The sequence below is a fragment of the Apteryx rowi genome, unplaced genomic scaffold (assembly GCF_003343035.1).
Source record: "Apteryx rowi isolate R43461 unplaced genomic scaffold, aptRow1 scaffold_98, whole genome shotgun sequence".
In the NCBI taxonomy this organism is placed as follows: Eukaryota; Metazoa; Chordata; class Aves; order Apterygiformes; family Apterygidae; genus Apteryx; species Apteryx rowi.
In genome coordinates, this window is record NW_020451293.1 from 2,085,735 (window position 1) to 2,109,908 (window position 24,174).

At 37.8% G+C, this 24,174-nt stretch overlaps 1 protein-coding gene across 1 annotated transcript in view; it reads right to left on the reverse strand.

Moving 5' to 3' along the window:
- DOCK3 (dedicator of cytokinesis 3) overlaps nucleotides 1-24,174 on the reverse strand; it is a 194,611-nt gene that overhangs the window by 72,996 nt on the left and 97,441 nt on the right. The window contains exons 12-15 of the mRNA XM_026055042.1: nucleotides 23,675-23,822; nucleotides 13,852-13,940; nucleotides 11,398-11,523; nucleotides 3,674-3,798 (exon numbers count right to left, since the gene is read on the reverse strand). Coding sequence (XP_025910827.1) covers nucleotides 3,674-3,798; nucleotides 11,398-11,523; nucleotides 13,852-13,940; nucleotides 23,675-23,822 — 488 coding nt within the window. The remainder of the gene's footprint in view (nucleotides 1-3,673; nucleotides 3,799-11,397; nucleotides 11,524-13,851; nucleotides 13,941-23,674; nucleotides 23,823-24,174) is intronic.

Here is a 24,174-nt window from a genome sequence, read left to right on the forward strand (position 1 = left end):
AGTCTYCCAGCGATATTCTTTGATAAAAGTAACCTGCTGGCCTTCAACTCAACAACTCCAAAAAGTCACTCTGCATTAGATTTTTAAGAGACAGTAAAATAGTATTGGTATTTCTCCTAAAAATTACCTGCTGTGGCAGACAAATGCTCAGTCTTTGAATTATGGTTCATGCTGCAAACTTTAAGGAAAAGAATAGGTGAAGAGTCTTTTTCTGTTGTTGTTAGTATCTTTACATTTATACTACAATCCATAGCCCGAGGAGGGAGAAGTGTTTAATCTTTAATTCTGACTTTTGGAGTAAGGTGCAAAACGCAAACATGCAACTCGTCTCTATAAACTCAGTTATCATGAGACCCAAATATGCAGATGAATTAGAGGGTGCAGGCAAGTAAGGGAATTTAAACCTGAAAAAGGGTCAGGATAATAATTTTATCATTTAAGGTATGCCCTGCAACGAATGAGATATTCTTGCTACTTGAACAAAAAGAAGAAAAGAGAAATGTGCCAAGATTTTATTTTTCAGACATTATTGAAAGATAGTAATAGTTGAGTAAGAATGTTTTGAAAAGGAAATACTCATTTTCATTTTGCACAGCACATATTCTGGGAATAATTCTGTTGCATTCAATAGGACTATTTCTGGACCAAGATATATACTCAACAGTGATGAGGATTTGAGACAGAGAGAATATTCTTATTAACACTGAGTATAGTTTCCCTAAAGTCTTTACAAAGCTATAATTCAGATTTGGATTGTGTTGGTCAGGAAAAGTTTAGAGTTTTTATTCCAATAGTGGTTGAAATTTTGTGGCAATTTTCACACCGTATTGTGTACCTTGGCATTCCTTCCTTGGAAGGAAGAAAATAGCTACACCTGGCTGTAAAAGAAACTGCGGATAATGCAAGTGATCTTTCCAGGGGCAGGAAGCCCCAACAAACCAATTCCCCTCAGCCATAATGCACCAAGCACGATCCGAGGCACTCCTTATTCTTAACATTTATATTAAAAAGCTATTATAGTCCCCTTGCTGCAGTCATTAGTATTTTCTTTTAGACTACACTGAATGAAAACTCTATTTAACAGTCTCTCTACAGCTGTTTCTTTTCCTCCCATTTACGAAAATAAAATCTGTTTTGTCCCCGAGTGAAACCAACTCGCCTCCTAACGGAGAATGGCAGAGGTTGTCACAGGCACGTGATTAAAAGCCCACGGCTCTAGGTGTCCACCCTAAAGACTATTCTTGATAASAGTAATCTTGATTGAGAGTAATCTTGATATATCTTGAACCAATATCCATTTAGTGGCATACTAAAAGTACCCAGACTAATGAAACTGTGTTAAATTTTAGGTAAATTGATACCCAGATTTCTCACACCTCGCTGCCCAGGTTGGACTATCAGAACTGATGGAGCTCCTCATTCTTGGAGCTTTTTACCTATGAGGAAGGTTTGAGCACGGACATTATTTGACTCTATTTTGCAACCAAAATCTACGTTCGAAAAGTTGACCCAAACTGAAAATCTTCAGTTTAAGGAACTGAACTGTTATAATTTCCAGGGCATTTCTATAGACTTAGAACAGCAATATACGCTTAATAAGGTCACCTGTCTTCTACAAGGCCAAGGATATGAACATTGAATGGTTAAGTCACCCCACAAAGCTAAAAGTAACCCCAGATGGCTGGTCTCATTTGCTTTAACTATGGCAGAGGAATTTGCAGAATTTTTACATCAAGCAGAAACTATGGCAGTGATGAGAAACGGTGAGACATGATTAGTCTCCAAACTCAATTCTATGTACTAGTTTCTTTCTTTTATGTGCRTGTGATTATTCCTCCACACTGACATTTAGCACTTTGGAAGTAGGTCTCTATATTCGGTTCAATTTGTGTTCAATTTTGTATGATATTTTTCTAGTTCTATCCTGCAGTAGGAGAGAACACAAATGTACCTAAGCAGCAAGAAGGGGTTCAAGTTAAAGGAAAGAAGAGTTCAACTTTTAATGTCCTAGATAGCCCTTTCACTTATTTTTCAGTAGATATCTGTTAACTCGTATCCTTATTTCTTACACAGAAGATTTTAGTTATTAATTAGCTAATTTTTATACTGCTGTCTGAGTACTTGAAAAACAATGGATCTTAGGCGTCATTATATGTCATGAACCAACAACCTCCTTGACATAAATCAAGTATCCTTCCTGCTTTGACTGCAGCTATACAGAGGAGCACTAACAAAAAAAACAGTGTAAAGATTTTCCTTTAAATATGTGGTTTAAATGTCAAAAACACAAAAGATCCCTTGTGTGTAAAGTTAACAGTCTCTCTATCGTGACAAATACGTTCACTTGAATTTTTCTACTTGGATCAACTACTTATTATTATTATTTGGGTGTTTGTACCACACCTGATCCCCAAACCCACTTAAAGCTCTGAAGTACTATTAAAGTAGTAATAACAGGTGAGAGTAAAAAAAAAAAAAAAAAAAAAAAAAGACGAGTTAATATTTGTGAATGACCTTTCCAACTGAGAACACAGAGGTTAAGACTGAGTGTCTACAAAACGTGTTTTTAAACTTAACTCCTGAGCTGCAGCTCTAGCATGATTAGCCACCACTAACGTTAGCATTTAAAGATTCAGATACTGCATTTTGCAGGGAAAAGACCTACAGGGGTCTTTGGCAGACTGCTGTGAAATAAAGTAATGATTAAAAACACATCGCTCAATTTGAAAGGTATGTCTAATTCAACTAAACAAAAAAGGGTTGCGACCTTCCAGCAACAGCTCCAAGCACAAACCGCTGCTTTACGAGAGAGCTACTTAATTTCTAATCAAATCACAAGCAACATTTGTATAATGAAAAAGTCCCTCTTTCAATTCAAAAAACAGACTCCAGCAATGAGTTTGATACACAAGCACTTTGGTGTTCAGACTCTTCCAGGAGAACAGCTACAAAACCCATTTTGTTGTGGGGAGAAAAAAAAAAGATATGAGGAAGTTTTTAATTAATACATTTTAATACAGCCATTTCTCCATCGCTGACATTTACTTGTCTTCCCTCACCCTTGCCCCACACAACACGGACCTATCTGCTGCTACCTTCTTTTCTTCAATACAGACTAAATTTAACAACAGATAAGAGAAAGCAAATCGTTAACTGTCATCATCCAAAGCTGGAAAGCCGCCATCCCAGGGTGAAAGCCAAGCTCTTTGAAAGAAGGTCACTTATTTTCCAAAATGACATTCAGTCGTTCAGACATATTCAGACATAATTCTAACAACTCTGCTTTAAAACAGTCTCTCTCTTGTAATCATAGTCAGTCATGTTGGGCAATACATGTTATTTCATTTTAGATATGTCACATACTCTTCAGTTTTTTCTCAGACTACAGTTATTCTACATTTTTTTACTACTGCGACTGCCATYGCATTTTGAAATTGCATAAGCTTTTTCAATTCAAATTCACCACGTCCCCAAAATTGCTCCAAACATTTTCAAACCTAAAGAAACAAAAACCACTTACTTTATCATATAACAGATTAAAAAGGCAGCCAAAAAACAAAAGGTAGGAGGAGACCTTTAGGGCTTCCCCAGCATCAGTGACAACTAAACAAGAGAATATGTACATGGAACAAGCAGATGCACTTGAAGCTTGAAGGGGAAATAACTGTCTTACCTTCAAGATTTCTCCATCCGCGTACAGAACATACATGGTCACCTCGATGTTCTTCTGCACGCTCTTCCCACCTCTCTCAAAGTCTCCCTTTTCTAACGTCAGGTATAAGTCATTGCGTATATCACCTACAGGAAAAGAGTGGGGTTGCATGCTTTAATTCAGTACGGAAGATGCGGTGCCTGTGCGCAGCATACTTTGAGTCTGAAAACTGCTTTCTCTGTTCTGCAAGCCCAAACCATTCCAAGCAGCACATTAATTGTTAATAAGATGAACATTTTAACACTGATGCATTAAATCAGAGAGTTGTTAGTAATGCCTTTTTTAAAGTGTGAACTCAGAATCAATACTTGCTTTATTGTGTGTGAGCAGGGAAGGGGGGAAAAAAACCCTTATATTGCTTTGACTAGTTATCTGGTTTGGAAGTATCAGGCTAAGTCCAACAAAACATCACTAACATCCAATTTCCTATTTCCAATATACTATAAAACAAATGAGTATTTTTGTGGTGACCGGTAGAAAACTAAGTTCAGTTAATTCCCCTTCAAGCAGCAAATATATTTTCTTGTTATCATTATAACAAAAAAAGCGACTTTTTTTGAAGACTTCTCTGTAATGCAGTTCAGATGGAGTAAGAAGGAATTACTGAATTATTTTCTGCCGGATTCCTGGCTAGCCCCTGGTGCCCATGTGCATGCATGTAATAAAGCGGGCAGCACGGATACATGCTGATCTCTCATTACCTCCTTTTCAAGAGCTTTCAGAACACACGACTGTCTTCAGAAATATAAATGCTAGCATCTCTTTCAGCTCTGTATTGTCCTGCATTTGACAGATTCCAGCTCTTTTTTTAATGTGGTTTGGGAAACCCTGCCTTCAAAACTAAAGCAGTCAAATCTAAAGCATGCACCCAAAGCCTAACAGATAGCACCTACTTTTCAGTAAGAGTCAGTTCCTGTAGCCACTTCATGGTGGTTCAATTGCCACTTTTTTTTTTTTTATTTGCCACATAGGCAAACGTATTAAATGGCAATATAGAAAAATACATAGAATTAAAACAAAAACTGAACCCTTTCGAGGCAGGTATTTTGTTAAGTGGCCTGAAGAGACTAAATAATGAAGTAACGGAACGGTTATCCAGCAAAGCGGAGACTCTTTGCAAGTCTGATTTCTTCCACTCCAGTACTTGGAGAAGCCAATGCATTTAATTCTGTTTATTAACCAGAAGCACAACGAAAGAGGCAGCATTTGCTTTCAGGCAGTGAGGGAAATCCTTTTGGGTTTGCCAAAGATGCACTTCAGACTTTTCTTGTAGGCTCTCTCCGCCCAGGATTTGTTCCTTAATCTACTGCAGGGACAGACCATAGAGCCTTTCAGTCCTGTCTTTAATTCCCTTTTTTTCTTCTGGAGGTAAGTAAAACTTTTTAAGTATGGAAAATATAGCTCTGTAGCTGATATGTAACGCTTTCTGCCGGGAACTGTTTATAAACGGGAACCTGTATGTACAACACCCTCCTCGCACCGTCCATCCCCACTGCGGATTCATAGGAATAGCAAGGAACTGCAGAAGTCAGGGCAAAAGGAAAATCAGGGGCTTTGGTTTCGAAACTCCTCCTGCCTAACAGACTCCATCCTTTTTCTCAGCAGTTTGCACAGCGAGGAAAAACAAGGTCTCAATTTATATGCTGCAAGTCTAGTAGAAATTAATTGTACTCACTATAATTAGCATTTAAGAGCTTCTTATTTATGACCTCTTTTCCTGAAGATGATCTGACTACACCAAGTCCAATGTCAGATTACAAATCATTTTCTAGCCTAAATTAACAGCTGCATTTGGTGTATATATAGCATCTTATTTTCCATTAAGCTTTACAGGAGGGATATTACTTCACTAATTGAAAATATGCCTTTGGGGTGGGGAGTAGAGGGACCAAGATAACAGCTGATATGCATCAAAATGAAGAAAAAAGAAGGGAAAAAGCATTTCAGTGAAGTGTTGTGGTCCGTCCTCTTTTGTAAAAAATACTTTTTATAGAATCTTAAAAAAAATAGGAAAGGTCATTACCCATAATAAAAAAAAAAGAAAGTAAACGTATCTAGCAAAGACAGAAACCATTTGGCTCTTATCAGATACTGAGCCCATCATTTTCTGGAGTTAAAAGAACAAACTCAAGCACTTAATTGGTGTAAAACAGTGAAAATAATGTTACTGTGAAAAAGTATTTTAAGGGTAATAGAAAAAAAAAAAAGAGTTGCAGGAAGGGCTATACACTTTACAGTAACAGCCTGTACTTTCGTACCGCTTTCTATTAAGGGATCCTAAAAGATTCAGTACACTGAGGACAGGAATGATCCGCTTTTCTACAAGTGGATACTGTGTTAAAAAAAGGTTACGTAATTTATTTAAGCTCATGCAGRGGAAAGAGGCAAACAGATCTCTGACATCCTGACTGTAAGCAAATTTGCTTTCTAAGAGGTCAGTCCTCTGCAACTTTGTGCCCCTGTAGCGGATACACAGTATATCCCTATAGCCTTGGGAATAAAAGTAAAAAAGTAATAAAATTTTTATGGCCTTTTGGCTGACTATTATGGTCTTGTTCTTGATCACCTCTGAAGAGGTGCCAGGTCTCTCATTTACGTGATCTTCCCTTGCTTTAATGGTGAAGTGGCCTTTGACATTCATGTAAAAACAATTTGTATACTATAAATAAGAAGCCTGGTATGGTCAGACAATCTCTTGCCATCATGTTAACTCCATTTTAACAGTTTATTCCTCTGCCCATCCACCACCGGGTCACTAATTTTTTTTCAAGGTCTATACTCTTGAAATGGATATGGCATGCAACTCTTAACGTTATTGGGAGTAGTATTACAGCTGTAATGAGAAATGGAGCTTTTACCTATTGCCTGTATTGCAAATAAACTTTTTTCTCCCCTTATAAAGAGAATATTATGCGAGTTTCCCATTGTGCGATCCTCTAGCTTTTGGTGAACCAAACACTCAAATTATTTCAGTTCCTCTGATTAAAGACAGTGAGGAAAAGGAACAAATAATATGAGATTACTTACTATCCATTTTTGGACTTCTATATGTCGAAAAAAATTAATACAACACAGTTTACAAATTCAAAGATTTCCCTGAAACATTTTAACTTAAACATATTATCTACTCCAGCTTCATATTTTACTTCCTATTTTCTGCAAGTTTAACAATGACAAAAAATTAATATTTTTTCCCCTTGTGTGTGCTTTTGGGGGAGAATTATTAAATAACGATGTCTTTTAGTTCTCTCAGTTCTCTTGCCATAGCATTCTGAGAACAGCTGATAAATTTTGCCATGTCCCATTCTTTCTTTTTTTTTTTTTTAATGAATTTGTGATCACTGACAGAATAGATGCTCAAATGTTACTCACCTCTGGTACTGATTCATCTGTCATATCTAGTAAACCTGCCTGCAGCATTTTGGTATGGAGACTGATGAGACACCATCGCTGCCTCTCCTACTAAAGCTTCCCTACAACGTTCTGATTTGTTACCTTTACCAATCCCCAACATTCCATGAAAAAACGTGAAGATGGGAAAAAGCAAGCAAGAAGCAGACATTACACAGAAAAGCAGAAACTTACACCCAACTATCTTCATCTCTGCACCAGAAAGAAAGGGGAGAGAGTAAAAGGAAAAGCGAGAGAGAGGAACCGGGAAATTAAGACAAGGAGAGAGGGAAAAAAAAAAAGAGAAAGAAACATCACTCACAAGTCGAAGATGAAGCATGCACGTTTCATCAGAGGATCAAAGTAAAAGACAGAATACTTATCAGCACATGGGGAAGGGAAGGGATGTCCTTTGGGGAACTGACAAACGCCATGCCTATGCAAGAGATTTCTGATCAGCAAGTTCTGTACATAAATAAAGTTGCCATCCAAAAGGCAAGCAGCACATGCCTCATTGCTTTTATCTCTGGGGAAAGGTAAAATTGTCAGGATCAGATGGACGTTCTTAAATCCAAGAGCAATTTAGAAAAAAATAAAATAAAATAACAGAGCARACGGAAAACCCACCACCTCTTCATGAGGCAGGTTTGACTGAATCTCTTCCAATCTGGACACAAAAGAGCATTAGATTCTTTACGATGCTCTTCTCAGATCACGACACAACAGGAAACTAAGAACATTTTATGTTTAGAAGCGAAGACAGGCACGGTTATTTTAAAGGATATTAACTTTGTTCTGCATAACCATGCAAGATTTAAGCATGTGAAGACTGGCCTCACTTTATTTCTTAATGACAACTAGCTATCACTCAAGGTGCTCATACCTTGAATGAGGGAAAAGAGGGCTTGATATAGGAACTAGGGCCACTATTAGGAAAGCAAAACAGGATAGAACTGTGTGATAAAACACATAGCTACAGAATTTTGATGGTTAAGAAGTCTAAGGGTGAAAGGAGTTCCTATTAAAAAAAAAAAAGAATTAAAATGTTAAAAATTACAGCCAAGAAGATTCACTTGAAATGCTAAAGCTATTTATTTTTTAAAAAATAAATTTATTGGTTCAGCAGATTAATCACTGAATATTAACAATGCAAAGTGACATAATCTTTATTAATTAATTCAGCAAAATCATTTTTAAATCATAGTGCCTTGAAAAATCTGCATCCATTTGCAAAATACAAGTTATCAGCTTTCTATGCTCTTTTTAGAGAGGAGAAACCCTTTCTTTAATGAGAAAGAAACAGTTCTGAAGCAAAGCAAAGAGAAGGTAGTTTGACAAAGACAATTAAAGAAGTAGACATGGTTGAGAACTGCTAAAAGTATGAGACTTTTTCTTTTGGTAAATCTAAATCTATGACAATACTAATAAATCTAAGAAAGAATGCCTGATTCCGACTGTAAAAACATGGGCACGAAGTAAACTGATGGGCATTCCTTATTTGGCAGCTTTGCTAATCCAGCCAACATGAAACTTATTCTACCCACGGTGTTTTAATCCTGGACTTCTAATAAACTCAGACCACAGTTTGATCTATTGCTTAAAAAACCCAATGGGCAAATATCTGCTGTTAACCTGAATAATGTCAAACATATTTTTATTTCCAAAAACTGCACAAGTAATTGGAATAAGCACTGTTCTGTTTATCAGTGCAGTTACATTATATTTTAATTTCCTAATTTTTCAGGTTTAGAATATATATATATACTTTTTTCTTTTACAGAGCACCATTCATGACTACCTCTTCCTTTGCTTCTCATCTTTATTCTGGCACTGTCCCAATTTATAATTACTCTTTGGCTGAATTACTCTTTGGCTGACAGTGAAATTCTGCTGACTCTTCTGCGGCTGCCTTTGCTTTCTTACTTGGTGCTTAAAGACATTTCCAAGCCTTTCTCCACAAATTTGAGCCAAATTTTTTTCAAATACAATTGGCACCTAATCGCCAGATATGCAGACCTCCTGCAGTCTCCTTTGAATTCAGTTCTGAGTGTTCAGCACTTCTAGACAGGCAGTAATCATTTAATACTGTAACGCTAGTCCTTTGACATATTTGTTTGTACCAGTCCATATTTTGAGCAGATCAACATATATGAACTCAATTCCAAATAGATCATTTTCTTAAAATGTCTATTTTCTCCAACAAGAATTGTGGCTCCCACAAAAAAAGAGATTAGCAAGCAACAGTGACTTAATGGCAGGTCTTTTGAGGCACATATGAAAAATTGATGGCCTGACCTGAGCTATATTGACAGGTCAACACAGGGGATAACTACTGAACATGTATGAACGTGGGAATGCTGCCAACATACGCTGTGGAATCTGGTTTCAATYTAGTTAAATGTCCAAGGTCTTTGGGCTGAATATCAGGGAGATCATAATACTATACGTATGATTTAACCTGGGCAGACATCTTTTGCATTGAGGCAGTCTCTAGATTTCTTAGAGAGAGTATAAGAGTTTGGAAATTTGCATTTGCTGCACTGAATACAGAATCTGTAAAGCTTAGGGTAGGAGCACCCTTGATGACTGCATATCAACATGCAATATTTAATTTATACACGGAAAGCGCTAATCTGTTTGTTCAATGGCTGGGCAAGGAAATTGCTAGAAGCAGCAGAAGTATATGGAAGACGGGTCTGCTACGCCAGCTTTCAGAAAAAGGCTGGGCCCAGAATAGGAAAAAACAATAATGGGGAACACTGAGGCCAGGAAGCCATACTTTAAGTTCACTAACATTTAGTGGTCTGAAGGAACTGAGGGACAACTCTACACATGCAGAAGTGGAGAAAAAGGCAATTCTTGAAGGACAATCAGTTCGGGTGTCTAAATGTAGCTTTTGATGTTCCTTTTTCAAAAATCTATCTGTAATCTCAATTTCAGCATATCATCCTGCAGGAGCTGTGTCTGCATATCAACACGCAATATTTAATCTACTYGATTGCTTTGGGTTATGACTGAAACTTCTTTGTGTTTACTGAGCACTAAAATTCACAACTGGCTTTAAACTGCCACTTCTTTCAGGCTACTGCAATATGCTGGGCTATAAACTCCAGTGGCTTAGCAGTTCTTCTGTGAACAGTTAAAACGTCCCTTCTGCAGGTGACAGGAACCACCAAGAGAGATGTAGATCAGACAGCTATAGGTGTAGGAACCACATCTGCCATCTCTAGGTAAGTCATCCCCACTCATGAGTTACAACCATCTGCTCCTGTAATACTGTTATTTTCAAGTGCATTAATAAATAAAACGCATATTATTCTAAGCTTTGTAGGGTATTTTTGAAAAATTCTTCTCACCTAGTCCCTATTTGTATTATATTTCTGAAGAACTTCCTCAATGAGGCTACAACTTTTTAAATTGATATGTTATTGAATTATTTCCAGTAATAAAATCGAATACTTCTCCCATCATGCTTTCATAAAATTTCCCATGTCTGCAAAGTCATCCTTGGTCTTGGTCATAATGCATAGCAGTGAGGTAGTATTTCAAACGTTATACATACAAAATAATTAGTAAGCCCATTTCTTACTACACTGTAAAAAGCAGATTGTAAAATGCCAGTTTTTATATCTATTGATTGCATGACTGGCTAGGTTCCAGTTTCTTCCCTAAATCAGCTCATGGCTACGCTGGGCCTACCTCAATTTGTGCCAAAACAACAACCATCTCAAGCTGCTGCTCCAGAAGTACGGAGCAAACAGAGTACAGCAATGCTTCAGTCAAGACAGCTGTTGCAGGGCCTAGGTGCTCTGTAAGGCCAGCTGGAAAAACAGACCAGGTTTGCAGCCTTTTCTGCAGCCAATGTCAACCAATGCAAAAGGATCATACTAACTCCAAAAATGAGTGTGGCAAGGTAGAAACTCTTTTTTTTTCCAGACTTTGGATTATTGAGAAGTAGTTTCTTAATCTCATATGTTCCAAAAGAAAAATCCTCTATGCTTAGTGTACGTGAAGGATATATAATTGGAGAAAAAAAAATTAAAGGAATCTTTCAAGATCAGCTATTATACATGTGAATTTAACACCTTCTATTACTATAAAGCTTGGTTTCAACAAAAACGTTTTTAATTGTCCACTAGCATGCCTCCCTGAATCTGGAATTGGCATTTGGTGACAAATAAGGCAACTCTTAAGAGTATTAATCTTTGTGCAAAGCACCCATCACAGTTATACTTGTCTAGGACAGCACATGAAAAACATGATCAACATTTTCTGATGCTAGCTGTTATGTTTACCTGGCATTATAACATCAGGAAACCCCAGCTTCCTGGTAACAGAAATCCCTCGGTTAAAGATCATAGGRTTTTCCCTTCGAATCTGCTCCATGTCACCCCGAAGAAGCTGGAGAGATATTATAAGTCCTGGAAAAAAAAAAAAGCAAACATATACATATATACAAAGTTCTTTAATCCCTTGGAGTAACAGTCATTTGAACGTGAAATGGAAGAAACAAATCCACTTTAAGGGACTTTAAGGGATCAAGTAGGAGCATAACGTTATAAAAGACTGCAAATTTGTATCAGAATACTTAATTTTGCAGAGATGTCACAAGTTACAGTACAGTACTTAGCATTGTTTCTATTCCTCATATGCAGCAGGTTACAACACATGTAACAGTAATGCCCCCTTTAGTTGAACTACCACATCACAGAACGTTGTTGAATTTCTCCAAAGTGCCTTTAATCCCATCTAATACCATAAAATAATCCAAGAAATTATTTGTTTTACTTGTGTCCTTTCATTACCTCAAAACGTTTCAGGAGACCCAACTGCTCATTAGCCATCTGAAGTTCTGCTATTTCCTAAGAACAATTTATTGGGTTTGCGAGCAGTATTTAGTCATCGTTTTGTTACGCTGGTTTTCAGTGAAATGAAACTAATGATACCATGTACATCCCACCCAGTTTCTGCTCCTCTTACTTGAAATAACTGTTGTTCAGTTTTAGCCAAATTTGACGTGTAGATGTCTAGAAAATGTGAAGCTCCTACAAGTTTTATGAACACCAGAGGTAGGATGAAAAGACAACCAAAAAGCTTTAATACTAAGGGAAAGGTAGGCCAACCGGCCAGCTGGATGATCAGCATGCATGTACTCAAAAGCTGCCAAAACACTGCTTTGCAGCTGTCCAGCTAAGTAGGTAGGAGAGTGCTGCAGAGCACTGCAGGAAATACAGGGGCTTTAGGAACATGGAAAAGAAAATCCAAACCCTTTGAACACTCTGTGAGTGTGTGCACCTGTGCCTGTGTGCTGCACAAGGCTTTGAGAGAACACAGGAGACAAATCCATTAGAAAAAGGTCTTGACTGTTTTTGCTGCCTACAGAAAAACTTGTACATGTGATACCCTCTTTTCCATTTAAGAACGAACAAATGAAAATACACCCCAAACATTCCAGCTTAAGGAACTGTAGCAAATGCTAACTTGGATCATCGAATTGGGAGTTCAGACCTTTAGGTTTTGGGTCCACGCCCAACACCACCTTGTACTTGAACAAATAGTACCAGAATTAATCTATTACCTATACGAATCAATCACTAGAGGTAAGGGAATATGCAATCTTCTAGCATGGTATATAGATATTACCTCCATGCAATTCCCGCATATTCCCCCCAAACAACAGGAACTAGAAGGAACGAAGTAGGGACTAGTTTTACTCGAGAGCAGGGAAGGTGGGGGATTTCTCTCCTTCAGGGAGAAATTGCATTTGCAAGAGCTTTTCCTCCCTGTATGAGCAGGTTCTGAGAGGTCCAGTTTGCATTACTTATGCTAAAATCACAACAGTCTGCAATACCGTCCCTCACACCAGGACAATAAACCCTGCCAAGTTACAAGTTCCTATTCCAGAGATGCGCTAGATCTCAATGAAGTGTTTGAAAAAATATTTTAAAATGCAGAAGACAAAGGTAAAAAGCTATTTATTTCCCTTTCTTTCTGCTCTTCAGAAAAGGGGACACCTGAAAAAAAAACATATTAGGCAGACAGCTGGCATAGGAAATAAGTGCAAATAGTCCAAGTTTTCGACGTTATAARGAATTCGGGATAATGCCTTAAGGAGAAGTGGTGGATAATCATAAGCGTAATATGAGGAACAGCAGGGAAGAAGAGACCAGCTTTGCATATAATAAAATTCCCCCCTTGAAAACCATTTTTTTTGCCTACTGTTGTTGTTTAACACCTACTATGTATGGGAGTGTGAAGTGCATATTCCACTATAGTAGCTGACATGCAAACAAAGGAAATTAAGAAAACACCAGTATTCAGATCTCAGTAGGCCTTTCTGAATCATATATTCACTTAGTAATCAAAGCAAAACTAGCTGTAACTAAGCAGACTCACAGAGCAACCTAATACTGGAGCAGGCTACCAGCTCGCTCCACCGCACAGCTCTCTTGAGATAAAACAGCATGACAGGCATTAATATTATTGTCAACTGTAGGCAAGAAAGAAAGATAGCAATTTGGTTTTTTTTAATCCTCGGTTAAATTTGCAGATGCAATACAGATTTTTACCTGCAAGCTGAACATGAGTGAATTCTAGCTAAAAACATTTAAAACATCACAAGTAAAGGAAGAAATTCAGCTGTGTGTAACTTCACATTTCACTGAATACCTCTGCTATCATTAATTAGCAGTTTCCTAAAGGAAGTCTTCAGTTGTTATTAGGACAAAACCATRCCAGGAAATATTTACCATAGTTTGAGCTGGGTGCTGTGTATTTGGTGCTGGACTTGCGAATAATATTTTCATGGATCTGATACCATTCATTTTCGTTGTTACACCTAAAATAAAAGAACATTAATTCAAGTTAAAAGCTTTCTCCTGAACCATCTTTTGAAAAGAAAGCCAGCAYTGTGGTAGTGATAACATGAAAGGTTATAGGTTTCTGGCGAATGAGAGAAATCCCATGTTGCTCTTTTTTTTTTTTTAAAAGCGGAAGGAAACAAAACATTCCCTAATAATTTTCTCCATTTTATGGACACTTTGGAGCCTGTAGTGACTCTTCTATCATTGAAGCAACTGTTTCACTCTTCATRTTATGATGGAATGAGGAAAAATCTAGACTTTAGTTGAATTCTATGCACATACACAGAAAATTAATTCAAAGCTGAAATTATTTGTTGTAATATATTACCCTTTTGTGCTTAGCAGAAAGCCAACTTAGATCTGAGAAATCAGAAGTGGAATTTGAAAGATTAATTGAGATTAAACAGACTAAATTAAAAAAAAATGATTTTTTGAACATCTCAGGCACTTGCAACAAGATTTTTCTTACCTACACATTTTACAGAATGCCTTGAAACATGATGCAATCCCCACAAAATTGTAGGACAACAATATATAACAACCCAAAACTATGCTTCCGTATGTGTTTCATGTTCTCACTGCTGGGACTGAAGGAGCTCCACAGTAGTTTATTCATCTACACRTAATCTTAATAAGTATTTGCAAATGCTGTTATATTTTATTTTCAATTACATTGCTTCTGTATATCCTCAACACCTTTCTGGGATAGAAATTACAACATAATTGCCTGTCAACAGACTTCTTATATTTACACTCAGTATTTTTACACYAGGAAAAATTCAGTTGTGAAAATTAATTTCAACAATACATGAGGATTTTGCATGTGGATTATAATTTTTTTTAAACAATATTCATGCAGGATAGCTGGCTGCACTGTCCTCGATCAAACAAATTCACAYCACCTGCACATGCATCTTACCAAGTCCACCACTTAATGCAGTGCCTATGAACAAAGTCATTCTAAATACTTCCTACTAACTCTTACCTTTCCTGTTAGGTCATGCTATTGAAAGCTTGTCTCTGTGAATGCAAAGGGACAGAGGAACTATGGCAGACAGAGGGACCCCAATAGACTAACTGGAGAAGACAGAGCACCCCGACCCCACTCCTCCCAGGGCTGTCAGAAGAGCATGGTCAGCCTCTTGTCCAGGTCTGAGACCCATCAAGATGAGCTAACCAGAGAAGCTTGCTGGGTCAYGTCACGGACTGAGGGGGGTCACTACTGACAGGGGAACAGGACTCATCGCGGGATGCTGGGCAACAGCATTTCGGGATTGTATGAGACTCATTATGGGATATTTTGGGGAAGAACCCAAGGTGGGGAAAGGGAGGAATCAAAGTGGTTTGGGGAGGAACAAGCATGGGAAAACAGAGGGATAAGGCTGAGTGAGGAGGCTCTATGCTGTGTGCACGTGTGTGTTAATAAAGGCCTCAGGGCCAGCAACTGGGATGGGGACCACAGGTGCCCGTGCCTCTGCAGGGCCAGCAACTGGAGAGATCAGAGGACATGGAGGTCTAAGTGCCAGCACCTGGAGAATGGCCATGGATCTTCGAGAGCCATGAACCTGGAGTGCCAGCAGCAGGAGAAAGGGGAGCACACTCATGTTGTGTGAGTGTGTATGTCGGTGCAAAAGTGTGTTTCTATGCAAGGGGCAACTGGGAGACCAGGGGATGCAGGGTCAGCTGCTGTGTAGACTGAGTGTCTAAGGCCATCATTTCCTGGAGTGATCCGGGGTGTGTATGTGTTACTGGAAGGATCCATAGTATATATATTATTTTCCACTAACAGGCTTTTAGCTTGATCAGCCAGAGAGGGGAAGAGGAGAAGAACGCTGGGGCTGAGYGTGTTCATGCGAGTGCAGTGTTTATGGTCTGTGCTGATCTGCGTGGCCAGTCATACATGTGTCAGTGTATGTACTGTGTGTACATGGGCACCTACTGGGACTACATGCTCAGCCCTGCTACCGGCTGGGCCTGGGGCCACAGAGTTACAGCAGCCTCACCTCCATACTAGATTCAGCAACCCCTAACATTTCCCATTATCATCCCGATGCCCTGAGCCGCTTCAGAGACTTGATTTCAGACCAATTACATGACATCGTATGCATTGCAAGAGAGTTTCCTTCTGTTCTTTTTTTTGATGGCTAACTTTCCAGTTCCCTCCTCCATTCTTAACCTTTCTTCAGGACTGTTCCCTGAAATTTGAATATATTAATTTCAAAATACATGTTAATGAGAATTATAAAGCCAACAAGAAGATATGAACATAACAAAGAACAGGCTATGTTCTCTATGGCATCACGATGCTGTTCCCTTGAAGCTCAGGGAGTTGCAATACCATCAGACTGTGTAACCGTGTAGTGGAAAGTCAACACCAGTATATCTCACTGCTCTGTTCCATGTCCTTCAGCCTTATATATAAATCTTTTAAAGTTGAGAAACATTAAAAAAAATACTCTGTAAAGTACTGCAGCTATCACTACACAGACATTAACGTTACTCCGATGGCAAGATTCGGCAAAGACAAGTTACGGACACTGCAGTATTTGGAAACTAGATGGTGATAGAGGCAATTGGGAGAACCAAAAATAGATGTTTCAGTTCACTTTGCAGTCATGGAGAAATACAGACACCTCAATGACAATTCACAAAAAATCATCACATGAACAAGAGAGCCAGCAAAACAGGAAACAGAAGAAAAGGATACTTGAATGCTTGTTTTTCTGGACTTGGGGCAYCTGAGCTGCAAGTGCGCATTTAAAACCTCCATTCAGGACCCAAAGCCAAGAATGCAAGAATTACAGTGCCAGTAGAAAAGTAATCAAGGAAACTTAATTTTTAATTTAACAAGTAAGGCATTCACTAGGAGAAAGGAGTCCTAAGTAGAATTGTTTGATAGCTCTAGCGATACATTGYATGTGAAACAGACATTAGATGGGGGCAGGGGGAGAAGGGAAAGGAAAAAAATAGATCTAGGGATCAGGGTCAAAAATAAAAGCCTTCCTCGTCAGACTGAAGTGACCTAATTATTAGGCTATTACATGAAAGGTGAGCCATATAATCATYTCTCTTATAAGGTGTGTTTTTAATGTAAGTGACTACGGCTGTTGTGTTTAGCACTGGATTCAGCATCATCAGTTTTGTTAGGTCTTCTGGGTCTATCCATACAATCAGACCCCTCAGAAGACAGATGCAGATCTTAAGTTTCATTAAGCCTTCTTGTTTCTAGACTGACAKAGGTTAGGTATGAACTCTTACATATACAAAGATGAAAAAACTTAGGTATTAAGGCAATGGTAGGGACCAAAATATAGGCATTGTATAGATTTTGTAACTGCTGGATGAAGTGTTTTTCTAATCTTTAGCCTTTTGGAAAATAAAAAAGTCTTCTGTATACATAGGTAACAGTTATTGAGCTACATTACTATATGATATTTTATATACATCTGTTACTACTTCAGGTCTTTTCTTCCTTCTTCGACTTCTAACCAAAATCTTGTTCCTATGAAACTATCCACATTATGAATGCTTAGTGAATTTCCCAAACCTTTATACAAAGCAAAGAGACAGTCTTTATTCATTAGAGAAAACTTTCTCAAGTAATAAGATGTCTATCTTTTGTAAAAGACTGTTTACATGATATATCTTATCAATATTTAACTAGTATTTTGTTTATATGTTCCTGTTGTCAAACGGGAAAAGACTTTACTCGGCAGTTGTTAGACTGTATCTAGAATAGGGAGCCCAGTTTTGGGCTCCCTAATACAAGACGGACATTGATTGATTGGAGAGAGTCCAGCGGATGGTCAGCTGGCTGGAGCACCTCCTGTATGAAGAGCGGTTGAGGGAATTGGGCTTCYTCAGCCTGGAGAAGAAAAGCTGAAGGGGGGAACCTAAGAGCAGCTAAGAGCAGTATATGCACAGCTGCAATAGCAACTTCACCAGTATTTGACTGAAAAATAAAAATGTATGGCGATCAATTCTATTTGCCTTTTCAATTCAATCACTGTCCAGTTTATTTAAAGCACAAATGCAAGATTCAAAGATTCCCTGTGAAGACAAGCAATTTTTAACTCAACAGCAAGAGTGAATCTTATTTCTCCTGAAGTGCAATTGCCTATGACTGAGTTAAACTTCTGTCCTATTGACTTTCTCAATTTACATTCATTTCTTTACAGAGAGGAAGCATTCAACTCCTAAAGAGATAGGAATCTTAAGAACGGAGKTTTTTTGTAAAACTTCCCCCCAGCACATTCATTTATTTTTTCCTTTTTTTGGTTCTCTCCTAAGAGTACATAGGTGGCAAAATCAGGGATAAAAAAACCATCAGGGATTTTTTGGYTGCTGTGGTTTGGAACTGGAGAATAATATGGCAAAAGGAATTATAAGCTATCTGGAAAAAGTAGTAGTTGGCCATTTTTCACAGCTTCAGTATTACAAACCCATGTACTGTCAAGAAAAAGGAGATAACCCACACAGCCCTTACGGACAAACCCCACCAAGATGGTGATTACTAAAAAAGTAAAAGCAATATGGACAACTGGGAATACATTAAGCATGATGAACAAACAGAAAAAAAGAAAAAATGGAGAATAACATTAAACTAAAGTTATTTCCTCYTGGTTGCTATCCAAAAGGATTCACTTAAAGTGCTTGACCAGGCTGTATTTTATTCCTAGGTTATCAGCTGCGGTCAGATGGGGACTATCCCATTCCAAATCTCAGTTCTACCTATCTCAGCATTCCTCCCTCCACTACAATGGGTTATTAGATGTCTCAGCTGATTATAACAACATATGAACATTAAAAAAAAAAGTTTATATTCAGCCAGACCAGTGGTGTGTCTAGCCCAATATTGCGTCTCCCACAGTGGTAACAGGAGATATGATTCTGGCAGGGTACATGAGCTGGGCTGCTTTACACATTCCAGTCTCCTTATACTCCTCCAGGATTGTATGTGTCTGTCTATTCCTATTTCTCTGTTTATGGACCTGTTGTTCATAAATTAGTCGAATCCCTTTTGAACCTGTAAATACTGCCYGTCTCCACAGTAAATTCCAGAGGTTTCCTACCCACTTCCTAAAGAAGYACTTTCTTCTATCTTTTTTAATGTGAACTCCTACTAGTTCCATTGAGTGCCCCCAGTTCTTGTACAGTTGTATTCAATGAACAATGGTTTACTCTCCACCACAATTTTTTAAATCTTGGTCATATCCCCAACCACCCTTCTCCTCTTCAAAGTGAAGCTTCCAACGTTTTTAGTCTCCTCTCACGATGCAACTACTCTACCTCCTTGATCATTTTAGATGCTCTTCTCCACAACTCCTGTAACTACTCCATCCTTTCTGAGAGGGGAAAGGAGATGTTCACACAGTACTCGAGGTATCTAAGCACTAAGGTGACCTTCAGGAACTGAACGGTATGGCAAATTGACTACATTTGTGCTCCTAAAGACAATCTTTGCAAGACTTGGACTAAGGACCAAGGACTAAGACATCAATGGACAGTACGAGAAAGCTTACAATAACTGTGCTGTTTTGTGCTATCCCAGAATTKTAAATCAACATTCAGCCTATTCGTGAGGAAAAAAAAAAAGTTGCCTTCACCTTTTTTACTTCTCTTCTCATGCTAAGGCATTAAACAACACTTACCCCACTGCAAATAATGTTCTCATTAATATAAAAAGAGAACCCATTGGACAAATGCTATACCAAATGCCACACGTCACAGCTGAGGCTACAGAATTCCCAACCTCTGCTCCTTTTCTGGTTGCCGTACCAGCCTCTGGAGCGTAGGTTAAAATAGAGCTCAGCCTCCGATGACTTATACCTGCAGATTAAGCTGGAACAAAGTTGTCCCCAAATCAATGGAGTGTAAAGATGGCTTAAAGCTAGTTTTGTACCAAACACTGTACTTCACATTTCCTGAACACAAAGAAGAATATTCTCCCAAGTCTGAAATGCCGGCCTGAAGACACTTGCCATTAATTCATTTTTATTGTGTTTTCTTAACATTTTGCTTGTCTAAATACCAAATATATTACCAACTTAAATAAGAATTTCTTCCCRAGTCATCCATCACCTTTTCAGGTTGACTGGTCCCACAGTGAATTTACAATTTGCAATGTTTGCAATACTACATCGGATGCAGACATCAAACAGATGGGGACAGAAACGCAGTGTAGGCTCTGTCCAGCTGGGCAAATAGCAACAACTGAATTTCGACAAGGAAAGGCATTCAGACAATATACCACATTAAGAGGGAGGAATTTTAAGACTTAGTGCTAGAGAAGGAGGAAAAAATATAAAGATTCAGAAAAAATAGGAAGATAAACAAAACTGGAAAAGATAATAGGGAAAAGAAATACATTAAGTTAGGGAAATGGAAAAAAACAATGCAAGAAATAAGGTGCAATGAGTAAAAAACCCTTCAAGATAAAAATTTATATAAAAATATAAAYGCAAACAATCTCAGAAAAAATATTTGCAAGGAGATTTTAGTTTCCATCTCACTTTTAAAATATTTTACATGTATATTATTAAAAAGAACTACAAAAGTAAACCTTCATGCTTTTATGTAATGAGCTTATAAGTAGAGCTGTGGTACTATATCCTCTTAGTAAGATTATAACACGACTGCAGGATTAAGAAACAGGAAAATCTGGATTGTGAGAAAAAAAGCCTTTTTCAGACATAAGTCTTTAACAATAACAGTGCAAGCTCTGAAATTGATTTTTTTTTTTTTTTTGGTATAAACATTTTCTCTTGTGGATCCAGCAAAAGTCTCCATTGAAATGTCATGTATTTGTTTCAGTCTCTGTTAAGTTTTCAGTCTCACATAGATTTTTMCAGCTTCTCCCTGCGAAAAAGCTTTTCTGGCTGTATGCTGCCTGCCTCTCTTGTGGCAGCTGCATGGTTTAGCCAGACAGCATACAAAAAGAAAGCTTAAAAATACTTTTTACCACTTCTTCAAAAACGCAGACCCTCCTTCCTCCACATTTCATCTTTATGATGTTTTGGGGTTGGCCTGAGGCATTTTAACAATGATAAAAATGAGCAGCATGTAGGAAAATCAGGCCAGCATTGTTTAAGCATTTATATAYGATTTTGAACTTACAAAGGACCCAAATTTGACATTTCCAATTTTGGTCTACAAAGCAAGAAAAAGTAGCTTGGTTAAAAGAATGTGCAAACAGAAGATGCAAGCAAAAAAAAAATCTGCGACAGTACTGTGTTGTGGAGGACCAACAACTATCACAGCTGCAAAAGGGATAAGCTCATGCCCTTTAGATATACCCATTTTCCCTTCTGAAGTTTTTTGTTGGAGGCTTACGAGGAACGCTCTGAACAGCAGTGCCATAACAGATTTTAAAAAACTTCTTATAACTGAAGAGAATGGTAACAGTGGTAAAACTTACATCTGTCTGACTACTGCTGAATTCTGCTAGAGACTTTACTTCCTCGCGAACAAGGCAGGAAGGCTGCGTGTGGATGTTAAAGGAGGTGGAAGCAGCTGCTCTAAACCCACCTACATGTTCCAGCAGTATAGTTGGTCCTTTGGGCAGTTTGCAGGAGATCTGTATTAACAGGCCTCTTCAGATTAAGAGGAAGCTATGGAAAGCTCGTGATCCTGTGGGTTTTTGACTACAGGACTTTGGGCTGCTTTAACTGGCTACATGACTTCAGGCTAAGTGAACCAATCTATAGCACACACTGTTCCTAGAACTACAGGCAGATAACAGAGGCAGACAATATTGGGGACAAACACTTCTATATACAAAAATTGTCACAGATAAACCAGAATTTCCCCTGTTGTTTACAGTGCAATTATCATGTAAAGGAGAGGCAGGGAGAGGTTGGGGAAAAAAAAGGAAAAAAACCCTGAAATTCAGAATGTGTACATATTTTAATAAATGGTTGCTGCRTATGCATCCGTATTTTGCGGATGTGTGCAAGTGGAAGGTGACATTCAATGAAACTGAAAAAGAAATTATGTTCGAGTAAGGGGAAGTGCCTTTCCACATCATGTATAATTAAGCTGTGGAATTCACAGAGGCCAAAAACATAATTTCTTTTAATAGTTTATATATCTAAAAGAATCTCAAGAGTATCTAGAGTTGTTGTTACTAATGCCAAAAGAAAAAGTTAGATGGAGTATCTGAGTTTTGCTCTAAAAAATAAATCAGGCTGATCAAAACYCTGGACCCTGAGAATTACAGTAAATATCTCCTGAGATGTGAAAGTTTTCTTTAAAGACAGCAAGGGACCTACCTAAATAGTATGAAGAATTCATGAGATAATTACATAACGGCTGAATCTGTCAGCCCCTCAAGCAAACCTTACAGGAATATTTTTAGGAACTAACACATTGTCACTGACAAACGGACAAGTCCAATATTTTATAGGATTTTTCACATAATATTTTTCTTTCTCTTTTCTCACTGAATAAGATGCTACAGACGCATTAAAAGGGAATCGAAGCAGAAAGCAGTAGAAATAGATATTCATAATATTCCAATAATAGATATTCAGAATATTCCAATTTCAATATCTTACTGTAAACATTCAGAATATTGCAGTTACGATATATTAAAAGATATCTCTACAAAGCAACATAAGCTACATAATGTTACATAAAGCTACATAACCAAAAATCATTGGTTTGAGATATGCTGAACCTGCATGGTGACAAAATACCAAGATTATCCATATTCTATTGACATAGATAAGAAAGAAGCCCATTTTCTTCCCTTTAACTTGACATTTTTGCTGCAGTTTATGTAACTGTTGGCAAAAGAAGAATGAAGGAGCTGACTCTGAGAGACTTTTCTTGGGATGTACAGATTTCTGATGTATAAGGAGACATCCAAGAATATTTCAGTGAAGACTGAAAGCCATTTTTTTCATTTATAGTTTGCCTTGAATGGCAGGTTTTCTGCTGCTGACTGTACTTCCTGCAGAATATTGAAGCTCTATAATCCCCAAATTATCTTATTACTATGACAGTGGCCACAGGCAGCAAAGTAATATATGATGAGCTGTATCTCAGCCCATCTGCAAAGCAGATCTTGCCAGTATTTATCCTCACTGACAAGAGATTTAAATGCTCCCTGCACTCCTCAAACAGTTTGCCTGTGCTCTCTTTATTGTGATTATGAGACCAACATTTCATAATAAGCATTTGGCAGTTCAAAGTTCAATATCACAAATAAACTGAAGACAGATTCTTGCTCAAAAACATCAGCTTGTTTTATTTATTTTTTCTGGTCACATAATGTTGACTTCAGTTGTTGTTTTCTATTTCTTTTGTTGGTCACCATCACTCACAAGGAATTAGAGATGATTCATGACTGTATTTGCTTCGTCAGGTGGAATACAGCATTTTCTTTGCTTTTGAGCTTAAGAGCTTCAAAATAAATTACATTTATAAAAACTGCTACTGTGTATGTCATATAGATTTGGGCAATATTCAATACTTTTGGAAGCATTTCACATATCTGAAACAGCTATAATAATCTTCAGCTTCTGTGAGCTTCTGGAATAATAAAGGAGCAAAACTTAATACTAACAACACTGGTTTATCTGGTGAGGAGGATAAAAAACCAAGTGCAGCTTATGGCATCTTAGTACTTAATACCTTTTCAGTACCTTGGTACCCAACATTCATGTACTGTTTTTCCCAATTCCTTTCCTTCTCAGGAGTTACTCACGTGTAAACTTTGAGAACAAAATCCTTCTCTTCTTTTAGTTCAGAGATTGACTGAAGTACATCCATGATGCTCAAGACTGCACAGCCATAGGGGCGGCGATAGTGTAAATGTGGGGGCCCTTTTTTCGAATCATTTAGCAACATGCGACCTAAAATTAACAGAAATTCAAAATATTAGAGATTTAAATGCAGCGATTCCATCTGTTGTGTCATGTATCATGCTACTCTTTGAGCATAAGAAAGGAGAATTGTGAGATATGAAGCTGCCACATGATTAACTCTCCATTGCTAAAGCAGTTTTCTAATAGAGTCAGAAATAGCAAGACTAGAAAAATCACTATGATCATCTTAGCCAATTTGTTACATTACACACAATAGTTCGTCCAGTACATCTTGCATCAAGGTTAATAATCTGTGCTTGAACCACAGAATATCTTTAAATAGTTCTACGAGCTTCATACAAAACTCTCAGGGGATAAAGAGTAACTCCAGCTTTCAGAC